This window comes from Salvelinus sp. IW2-2015, linkage group LG24 (assembly GCF_002910315.2).
Source record: "Salvelinus sp. IW2-2015 linkage group LG24, ASM291031v2, whole genome shotgun sequence".
NCBI lineage: Eukaryota > Metazoa > Chordata > Actinopteri > Salmoniformes > Salmonidae > Salvelinus > Salvelinus sp. IW2-2015.
In genome coordinates this window covers 4609723-4621325 of record NC_036864.1, presented here as the reverse complement: position 1 = coordinate 4621325, position 11603 = coordinate 4609723, and the positions used below count along the sequence as shown (strand labels likewise).

The window sequence follows — 11603 nt, the reverse complement described above, 5'->3', positions numbered from 1 at the left end:
CTCCACTCTGATACATTACTTTCGATTCACAGTTTGGTATGTGCTGAATGCAATTGCTGTAAACGTAGTGTGCTCTTTTTTCTGTTTCTCGGACTTCCTCTTGCAGATTTTCACCGTTTTCCGCATTCTGATTCGGCCGGAGATGTTCCCGAAAGATTGGACTGTCATGCGGTTGGTCACCAACAAGTAAGGCCCCTTGTCCCACATACTTGATTACTCATTATTAGCTGACACCTGCTTTTAGTTTGGTATATCGACATAATCTTGTTGTCCACTCCCCCCCCCCCCCCCGTCTCAGTGTCATCATAACAACAGTCCTGTACCTCTCTGATGCTCTGAGGATGAACTTCCTCAATGACAAGTTTGACTACAAGGTAAGAGCTGCTGACTTCCACAACGTGGACAAAGCATGTTATTGACATGCTGTAATGTGGTTTAATGCGTCCTCCCTAGGTGTGGGACTCGTACTTCTATCTGTCCGTCATCTTCATCAACCAGCCCTGTCTTCAACTAGAGTCCTTCTCTCCCTCCAAGAGGAAGAGGGTTACTGGAGAAGTAAGTCTCGTCTCTGCGTGCGCGCCACAACGTTCTACGTGCACACTCACTAACTTTCTCATTTTCACACGCTGGCTTCGGCGTGTTGTGACCTGGCGCTGTGTGTCACCTCGTTGTACAGGTACGGGGACATGAGGGTGATGATGGGTTGTGAGATCTACAGCATGTGGCAGAACTTGGGTACGATGCAGCCACATTCTCGTTCTCCTTCTGTGTCACTCCGTTGGATTCTTGCTCGTCTCTCAGAGGAATGTAGTTGATCTCCCTCTCTCGCCCTCTCCTGCTCTCTCCATCGCTCCCTCTCCTGCTCTCTCCATCTCTCCCTCCCCCTCTCTCTCTCCAGGTGAGCACAAGTTGAACTTCATCCCGGCGATGATAGGTCCGTTCCTGGAGGTGACCCTGGTTCCCCAGCCTGACCTGAGGAACGTCATGATCCCCATCTTCCACGACATGATGGACTGGGAGCAGAGGAGGAGCGGAAACTTCAAACAGGTAATGGACAGAGCCGTCCGTATTTACGCCGTTCATATAGCTCTGGTACTGGACTGGCCGGGACCAGCACTAGCACGTCCCGGCGGCACTTTATGGATATTGCAGTCCCACCAGACCGTTACCCACTGTACCCGGCGGTGGCATCCGTGTATTGATCTCGATTGATTACGCTATCAATCTGTTCTCTCGTCAGGTGGAGGCCAAGCTGATCGACAAACTGGACGGTCTGATGTCGGAAGGCAAAGGGGACGAGACGTACAGAGAGCTCTTCAACAGCATGTGAGTCAGGGGGAAGGCGCATGCGGTCACGCCGTACTGTAAACGTCAGTACCCGGATCAGTTTGTCTGTGTGTAAGAGGACTCGTGACGGGATGGAGGGKAGTATGTGGGGTGGGGAAAAGGGAAGTGTTTTGGAGTTCTCCAGACAAGCACCTCCTCTCATATCCATAGTCCTTCACGCCTCCTCTCTGAGATCTCCTTGTCCGTGTGCTCAGGTTGGTCCCGTCACCTTGCATGCTTTGTGCTGTAGTGCTTGTGTGAGTGTTGGTCTGTGCGGTGTTCGTGCAAGTCTCTCTCTAACGCACTGCAAGCCCATACGTCATAGTCCCACTTCTTGTCAGACATCAACTGGGCCGTTTATGAATGTTCCACCAGCTTTCATTGAGACGTATACGCTTTATGAGCTTTATATGGGCGTTCTAAGTCCGTTCATGTAGCCACTTTATAAACACGCTTCTGCATCAGGTTAGAGCTCAGCATAAGGCACGTTAGTTTACAGTACGTACAGTCCAACATCCATATGATGTGTCACTGCCTTTGTCCACCGTCACGTGAGGAACACTGTAACGCTGTGGTCTGGACACAGCTTATTTCCATGTATTGGTGACGTTTTCCCTAACATGCGATGCAGACACTTTATAGCTGTACATAGTCTTTTTTTGTTTCACTCCGTTTCCTTATCTACCTGACTGACATCACTAACCCTGAACTAACTTGTGTGAGTGTGTGCTGATATTATTAATCTATTAATTTGTTTTGCCATTGCTTTCCCGGAGTAGAATCCCTCTGTTTGGTCCGTACCCTAGGTAAGACACTCCAATACTCTACACACCGTGTGTTGTCCTTCTGTTAGGGATGTCCTTTACTGCTGGGAGACGGGACAACATGATTGACAGCAAGGTTGAAGAGTTTATTTRTCTCCTCTCTTTCTGTCTTTTTCTCTGCTTTCTCTCCTTCTTTGTTTCTCTCTCTCCTCTCGTGTCCATTTCTCTCTCTCTATCATCTCTTCTCTCTCTCGCGCTCCCTTTCTCTCTCTCTCTCGCCATTCCAGTCTGTTGAAGAAGATTGAGAGGGAGACGTGGAGGGAGAGTGGCATCTCTCTCATCGCCACCGTCACGCGTCTGATGGAGAGACTGCTGGACTACAGGGACTGCATGAAGCTGGGGGAGGTGGATGGGAAGAAGATTGGCTGCACCGTCAGTCTGCTGGTCAGTGACAGTCTCTCTCCGCCTGTGGCCCTTGAACAGATTCAGTCACTGCTCTCCTGTCACCATAGAAACCCCATTTTATTTGTTGCTAGCCTTTTGTCCTTTTCAACTATTGTGTTAAGAGAGCAGGACCAAAGCTGTGTTTCTGTTCCTTTCCCACTGATGATGAAGTTGCTATGATGATCGTGCTTTTTAAATCAGGGCTCAACTAGTTCACAGCCCCCCCCCCAAAACAATACAACATGTTCTGTGTTGTCTTGTTACCATGCCAACCTGGGGGATTTATGTTGTGCGTGGTGTCTTTCAGTCCTGCAGGTTTATCTTATATAACGGACCGAAGCACTCGAGRCTGAAAGGCACCCGTTTATGTGGGCAGATAGCACTGAGTTCGTTACTGCTCAGCGGCTGATAAACATCAGTGCCCTTTGCTCCCTTCTCAATCTCTCGCTGTCTCCCCCTCGTTGCCTGTCTCTAGAATTTCTACAAAACTGAGTTGAACAAGGAGGAGATGTACATCCGCTACATCCACAAGCTGTACGAACTGCACCTGAAAGCACAGAATTACACAGGTACACTGTAAAACATGACCAGGAAATGAAGCCGTGTGTATGTGTGTGTGTGAACTTAGTGTGTTTTAAGTGTGTGGCTGTTCCGGGGTTCAAGGGTTTGGCATAACCATGACTGTGTGGTGCTGTGTGTGTTGTGCAGAGGCCTCCTACACTCTCCTGTTGTATGACGAGCTGTTGGAGTGGTCCGAAAGGCCCCTCAGAGAGTTCCTCAACTACCCCATGCAGAGCGAGTGGCAGAGGAAGGAGTACCTCCACCTCACCATCGTACAGAACTTTGACAGGGGGAAGGTGGGATCTCTCTCTCTCTCCGGCCCTTTCTTTCACTCTCTTTGTCATCCTTTATCTCTTGTTCGTTCTTTCTGTCTCTCGTTCTCGCTTTCGTTCTCTCTCTCTTGTTCTCTCGTCCTCCCTACTCTCTCTCTATATTAACAATTACCCTGGGACAGTGTCATAAGAAAAAGCCAATATCATTTGAATGCTCTGCTCAGCATCTCCCAACACATTATTAGTCTGCTGAATCATTCAACATGTCCTCCCCCATTATTCTTTGCCCAATTTCCCTGTGAGTTCACGACCAAAGCCATCTGCTAGCTGCCGCTGCCTTGGGATTAACACGCAGCAGGAAAGGAAAGCTTTCATTTCATTAGCATGTTGGCTGGTTGCTGCACCTACACTGTGACGGCAGGTCTGCCTTGGCAGTTGGCACGGTTATTGTTAGTACACTACCGCCACCCAGTGGTCAACACTCATACCGCAGCCAGTCTCCTCTGCAGGCCATTTTTACATGTTTTGTCAGCGTCWCAATATTCTAAAGAGGCTTCCTTTCCTTTAACCCTTATCCCGCTAATGTGAAAGAGGTGAAAAGGMGAAAACACATTCCTAATTGAGATGTGACCATTGTTAATGTGATGATGTGTTTGGTTCCTCAGTGTTGGGAAAACGGGATCATTCTGTGCAGAGAGCTGGCGGACCAGTACGAGTCTTACTACGACTACAGGAACCTCAGCAAGATGAGGGTGAGTTACTTTACACCTTCTCAGTATGTCTCCACGCTGACTGATCCCTGACCAGTTCTCAGTTTAGTTTATTAGTAGAACATGACATAACCTAATAGTGTTTTGTAACCCGACGTTTCCTGTTGACAGATGATGGAGGCATCGCTGTATGATAAGATCATGGACCAGCAGAGACTGGAGCCAGAGTTCTTCAGGGTCGGCTTCTATGGCAAGAAGTTCCCCTTCTTCCTAAGGGTACCTCTCTTTTCTACCACGGGTTGTTTTGTTAAAGAAAGGACATTTTAAGAGGCCGTAGAACTGCTCGTACAGGGGTTTGCCCTCCAATTTCCATCTGCACTCCTAAGCAAGTTGCTGATGAAGTATGTTGTCAATCTGTTAGTTTCCTCAAAAGGACTTTGAACTCTGCGTTCATAACCAACGCAACGCAAAAGCAACCTCATATCAATTGTTAGCATGTTTTTATCATATTTACAAAGAAATCACAAATCCTAATTTGAAGTTACAGAATTAGGTTTGACCTCTAGATACTGTAACTGTTGCAGATACTCTAACTGTCCACTAGATGTCATGCTAACCCCTGTGCTGTCTCGCTTCCGCCTCTGATGCTCTCTGCCTTGTCTGCAGAATAAGGAGTTTGTGTGCCGTGGCCATGACTACGAGAGGCTGGAGGCCTTTCAGCAGCGCATGCTGAATGAGTTCCCCCACGCCATCGCCATGCAGCACGTCAACCAGCCTGACCAGACCATCTACCAGGCCGAGGCTCAGTGTATCCTTTATTGAGCTGTTGACATAGACTACGTGCATTATACACTGCACAAGCGCACACACACACACACACTAGTTTGTTTTACCATCCTTGTGAGGACCAAACAATTGATTCCCATTCAAAATCCTATTTTCCCTAACCTTAAACGTAACCCTTTTACACTCGTGGGAATTGGCCCATATGGATAGGGCTAAATTGAAACGTTTCTTATGGAAAGAATATGGAAAACGTGTATAACCATGGTAGGAATGAAACAGGAACAGTTTAGAGGATTATGGGYAAATGATTAGACTAAAGGTGAGGACACAKCAGTTCACCTGACAAGACTGAATCCAACCATTACACTGTAGATTTTACGTGCATTTCACATTTACTGTACATTTTGCCGCATTTGTTACGAAATCTGAAAATACCCTAGATACATTCAGTAACATGATAAGAATGTTCTTGGAAAATGTGAGGTAGGTGCAGACAAACGAACGACAAGGGTTTGAGGGAGAGGTCAAACTGGTGTCTCCAAGTGGTCACACACCTCTCCAGTGGGCACAGTCCATAAGTCATGTCAACGCARATTTATGACTCAAAGAAGAMTCTTCTACTATAAGCMGTGCCGTTTAGGAACCAGAGCAAGCACACTTGTAGTTGTTTTGATTGGAACACAGCCCTGCATCCCCGCCATCCATCCCCGGGCATCATTTGAAAGCTTGTTCTATTGCCAACATGATTAGCTTTCACAAGGCAATTTAGAGAAGCAGACAGTCATTTTGGTGGAGTCATCAGTGCCTTCAGATGCAAGGTCCGCGGCAAATTTTCTTCATAATAAAACAAAGGCTCATTCTGTTCGGAATAACACCATGTCATATTTGAACTGTACATCAAACATAGTGATCATAAACGTTGACACTGTCATACTTCACGAGTTTATTATGTGGACTCACGGGTGTTTGGGCTGGCTTGTATGACATTAAAGCGGTATTTATTCGAATCCTCAACGTGTCATCTTTACAAATACATTGAGTCCTCTTTATTTACAGCACTTCTCTCGCTCAGACAACCAAAACATTAGCAAAAGTTGCCCAATTAGCAGGAGGGATAGGGGCAAACTTCTCGACGCTCGCYGTGCTCAAGTTCATGAACGGTTGTCAGTCAAAACCCTTACAAGCGCTCTGATGTCAGCGCCCAAATCGGCCATTTTCAACCCGTATACGGGTATGAGGGTAATGGGTTAACCTGACTTGAACCATAACCTTAATGCCTAACCTAACTCTTACGCCTAAAATAAAATTCCTTGTGGGGGCCGGCAAAATGTCCCCACTTGTCAAAATGTTCCTTGTTTTACTATCCTTCTGAGGATGGTCCCCACAAGGATAGTAAAACCAAAAACACACACAGACAGTAGTGCACTACGTCCCACATGTCTAGTAGGCCTAAATCATATAAATGACATATTATACTAGACGGATAATTCCTTATGAATAAGGATATCAGTGCGCGTCATAATAGGAGTTTAACCTGGGAACCCCTTGGACTTTGGCTTTCTTACGCTGCGTACAGCCTTCCGTTACAGCATGTCGTTTATAGAGGAGCAAACCAAAGGTATGACTCCCTCCCTCTTGGTCCTGAGCCAGATCTCTGGCCCGTGCTGTAAATACATACACGAGTGCTTAGCGAAGATCGGGATCGATCCCTTAATAAAAATGCACAAGGTGGCTGTAGGATGCGGCAGCCATCTTAATGATCCTCCGCTAGTGATTGATGGGACAGCTGTTCGGAAGGAGCCGCTCTCTCTCTCTCTGTGTGTGTGTGTGTGCGTGCGTGCGAGTCATCTGTTCTGTGTGTGACTTTTCTCAGAGTGCAATTAGAGCAGACAAGGCCCCTCAAATAGTATTAGCATACAGCTTTGTTATCCTCATGTGTTGTTAATCATTGAGGCTCCTGGACCCATGCCCGTCCCTATTTATATCCATGGGCTGATGAGCTCTCCCTGCACTACACTGACACAGGCCAGTCCTGCTGCCAATGGGTATGTGTTGTGATATAGTGTGGGGTGGACATTCAGATATATGGCTACAGGATGTGATTAGTGGAAAGCATGTATTAACACAGGAATTGGATGAATAGACCTGTGGAACCAAGGAAAGAGGGGAGGGGTGGGTGAGGAAAGTTTGTGCTTGCGTTCATGTGTGTATGTGTGTTTGCCCGACCTATTGTATGTACTTTGTGGATCAGTCATATCCTTGACGTGCTGGCCCAGACCTACAGATCTACGCGGTGAGCCCCATCCCAGAGAACCAGGARGTGCTGCAGAGAGACGGCGTGCCTGACAACATCAAGAGCTTCTATAAGGTCAACCACATCTGGAGGTTCAGATACGACAGGCCGTTTCACAAGGGCACCAAGGACAAGGAGAACGAGTTCAAGGTGGGGGGGGGGGCACTCAAAAACACCCCTCTGTGCCTTTCTGTTTCTCTCTTTTTGCCTTTTTGTTTTGCTCATCTCGTCATCTTATCTCACCTTTCTGGACTTGTTAGTGTCTTCCTTTGATGTCTACCACACATCTGRCTCCTTACTCACTTTCCCTCCCTCCCTCRCWKRCTCTCAATCTCTCGTCCTCCCTCTCTTGTTTATTGAGTGCTTGTGTGGGTGGCTCATGGTCTTCCTCTCTGTATACTGGTGTGTTCAGGTGCTGTTTATTTCATAGTCCTACTAATTAGACTCTTGAGCTAGGAGAGGCTGAGACTGTGGTTACGGTTCAATCACTTAAAAGACACACCCTCATCCACTTACCCTCGCCTCGTGCCCTTGGGGGAATCCCCGTCGCCGTCTTGGAGGGTGGTCCAAATGATTAGCCGAGCAAGGGAAGTTTGCAACGTAAGCCCCTCAGCCCTCGTCTTCAGTCGGCTTTGCGAGTGTACAGTTATGTTCACTCCGGGGGCTGAAACTCCCCATAATTCAATTTGCGACGATTGTACATCCGCTAAGAAAAGTCAGCCAAAACTTAAAAACAACATCAATGGAGAAGTCAACATACAAGTGTAAGTAAAAACGAATGCAAATAAATTAGACATTTTGCTACTATAGTAAAAGATAAAAAATGTTTTTGGACATTGTAGAAATAAAACATTTCCCTTCTTCAGTTCCAGCTAGGCAGGCTAACGTTATTTAGCTAATTCATTTGCTAGCTATCATACAGTAGGTGTATATTAATAATTATATAGTTAATATAAGTAGACATACACTCATAATTGAATGTAGCGCATATAAAGCACCCACAAGCTACCGGTGGCTGAAAACACGATCATCGTGGGATGAACGAGGGAAGAATTTCCGGCCAAGGGCGCTCCATTTAAAAATCATTCCTTCCTCCATCGCACGGTCGCGATACGTCATCAGAAGTGTCCACTTAATTTGAGGGCTGAGGGGATAGGGCGCAGCCATGGAGCTCAGTCTAAATATCGTCTCTCCAGACTCCACCCACCCACGCTCACTCAATCTCCATTCGTTAACCTAATATCGTCAGGTTTATGAATTGGATATCATCGTATCATATCGTACTGAGGTTTAGGTTTCCCAGCTGTCTCTTTTGAGTCTAGTTAGTGCTTGAGAGACACTGTTCAGGCCAGGTAAATTTGACATTTAATATGGGAATATGAAGTAGCATGAATCAATTCTGRGTCGATATGATCTCGTAAAAAGGATGGACAGAAAATGCAATTTGGTTTCCAAACTAATTGTGGGTTCAAGGAAAGGTATTAGAGGAATATATTAGAATCATGTGTTAATTCATTAAATGAAGTGACACTGCATCATTTGTAGATCGGTGTAGACTGTTGCTATGAGAACTCTGTATCCATGAGGATGTGTAGTACTTGGACATTCTATGAACCGGTGCCTACACAMCATATATTAACAGGAGAGGAAAGCAGTGATCTGTGCTGCTCAGATGTGTGGGTGAATGTGTTTTCCGAGCAGTGTATTGCCAGCATTAACATGAAGTGTGTGTGTGCCTGCCTGAACATGTCCGTGTGTGTGTGTGTGTGTGTGTGTGTGTGTGTGTGTTTTCAGAGTTTGTGGGTGGAGAGGACGACACTAACCCTGGTCCAGAGCCTGCCAGGAATCTCCAGATGGTTCGAGGTGGAGAAGAGAGAACTGGTGAGTCTCTTACACTCCTCCAATAACCTCGTCATATAACCCCATTCACAACACACTGCTCGATGCTGACCCTGCTATGTTCTAACTTTGCAGAGAGCCCCACCGAGCTCCCTGAGCATAGACCTATATCAACATCTTTGAAAATTGTGCTTTTCTATGTTTTGTAGTAAAAAAAAATATATGGGAAGAAAAGTGTTCCCAGTGATTGTGAAATGTCCCTTTAAGAGAAGGGTGAACGTTATTCATAATATTCATGAGATTCATAATTATAATGTTACTCTGTAATTTATGAAGGATCAAGCTGCGTACGGAAGGCTGTGTATTAGAGAGATTGTGTGTGTGTGTGTGTGTGTGTGTGTGTGTGTGTGTGTGTGAGAGAGAAAATGCATTGTGTTTGTGGCCTGCCTTATTTTGTGTTTCTTGTCTCTACTTATACACATTCTGTGTGTGTGTGTTGTATCTCTCCATAGAGCTATGCATATGTCTGTATATATACTCATACCTTATCACCCTGTTTTCTCCTCCTCTAGGTGGAAGTGAGCCCGTTGGAGAACGCCATCGAGGTGATTGAGAACAAGAACCTGCAGTTGCGGACGCTGATCGCCCAGTGCCAGAGCAGGCAGATGCAGAACATCAACCCCCTCACCATGTGCCTCAACGGGGTCATTGACGCCGCCGTCAACGGGGGGCTCGCACGCTACCAAGAGGTCAGAGGGCAATGATGACGTCACTGGCTTACATTGGTCACTCAATATTGTGTGGAGACATTGTCTGGGCTTGCTAGATCTGCAGTCTGCAGTATGCATTATGTGTTTGTTTAAAGAGAGACACAGACGGAGACAGACAAAAAGACAAGGAAAGATAGACAAAGACAGACAGACGGACGGAGGCAGAGACAGACAAAGACAGACAGACGGACGGGGAGGCAGAGACGGACGGGGAGGCAGAGACGGACGGGGAGGCAGAGACGGACGGGGAGGCAGAGACGGACGGGGAGGCAGAGACGGACAGACACGGACAGACAGACAGAGAATAAGGAGTTCCTTCAGACACATTCAAGGGAATATAAATCACACATTACATTGAAATATATACTAATATATACAAAATACATACAGAAGTTAATGTCCTGCATCTCTGTACTGTAAATTAAGTGTTGAATGAACCCGTTATTTTCTTTCCAAATCCATCACGGAGTGCTATAGCGTCCGAGCTATAATCACTCCTTTTCCAGGAGACCTRCGGCGTCAGCCAGCGAACTGTGTGTCCTGTACTGTGGCTCTCGGTTGCTTAGCAACTTCACATTATCACTACAGCTAGCCATATTGAGTTTGCAGCGAGGCTTAAGAGGGCCAAGTTAGCAGGGGTCTGCTCTCCTCATGACCGCCACTACCTCTCACCTCTATTAAAACTGGTGGTGGAGATGATGAGATGATGCTAGAGATGAGGATGTTGTAGGAAATGAGTTTGACCCGGGAGAGAATAGCTAGGCTAGCTACGGCTGTGTTGCGCAACGCCCACCTGTTGCTGCTTGAAGTACATTATCTGCCAGAGCTTTGATCCGATAGGCTCCTTGTATGAAGGATATGATGATATACGATTCTGCAGAATCTATAGACTACATGCCGTGACTGTTTAGACCCAGGAGGTTTCATATATATATTCAATGATATTCAATGCATACATTTTATAAATGTATTACTAATTTAATATGTGTACGATCAAGAGATATAATGATGATCTATGTACTGTCCATGAAGGCAATGAGAGCGTCATACATAGGCATTTTGTATGCCTAATGCTCCATGGTATTGACGTATGAAGGTCTCTTGAGGAATATTGCACACAATACAGTATAAATCAGTTCCTTTATTAGGATAACGCAATTGACTTTTATGCCAATTTGTTCAGCCATAAATGAAGCAGACATCAGCATTCATATTTCGATTTATTGCTCATGGTTATAGTTCCAGCCCTGAAGGAGAATCCAGCCTGGTTTAATATCTATTTATTGCCGCCGTTTCGTCTTTTAATTGAGGTTTTATAATGATTCACAATGTCACTTGACACTTGGAGTTTCTCCTCCAATCTCAAGTCCAACCAGCACGAGAGTATAAGTATAATTTGATGCAAATATTGATTKTTTTTCCACCTTTGGCTATGTGTTTCAGACCGTATTATTCATACAGCCGCGGTACGGTTCACTGAGACGGAATAAGTCCCTTTTCCCRTTTGAATGTATATTTCTATGGCTTTGCACTGTCTTTCACGCCAGTTCTTTCGGTCAAATCGACCCTGGCGTTCACAGCGTCACAGCAGGGGTCGTGAAGCTGTGTTTTGTGTCGGGGATAACAATCGGGAGATGAGCGTGCTACTGTAGCCTAGCTAGCGCTGTTATATTGTTGTCAAGCGTCATGGTAGAGGTTGCCTCTCACACTCAGATGGTAGACACAGATAGGACCATGCCTGTTTGGGAGTGGGCTTTGAAGTAAGCAGTGAGCTCCTCTCCCTTTTGAGTCCCCCACTCCCGCTCTCCCATATCTCTCTCTGTCTCTTTGGAGATAGC

The 11603-nt window shown here is 46.1% G+C and overlaps 1 protein-coding gene across 1 annotated transcript in view; it reads left to right on the top strand.

Moving 5' to 3' along the window:
- Positions 1–11603, top strand: part of LOC111951330 (dedicator of cytokinesis protein 4-like) — a 137492-nt gene that overhangs the window by 102097 nt on the left and 23792 nt on the right. The window contains 16 exon segments of the mRNA XM_070434705.1: positions 72–186; positions 299–374; positions 454–545; positions 668–735; positions 899–1047; positions 1241–1326; positions 2106–2132; positions 2378–2534; positions 3010–3103; positions 3243–3391; positions 4033–4119; positions 4249–4353; positions 4744–4885; positions 7140–7306; positions 8951–9037; positions 9568–9744. Of these exon segments, the coding sequence (XP_070290806.1) occupies positions 72–186; positions 299–374; positions 454–545; positions 668–735; positions 899–1047; positions 1241–1326; positions 2106–2132; positions 2378–2534; positions 3010–3103; positions 3243–3391; positions 4033–4119; positions 4249–4353; positions 4744–4885; positions 7140–7306; positions 8951–9037; positions 9568–9744 (1778 nt within the window).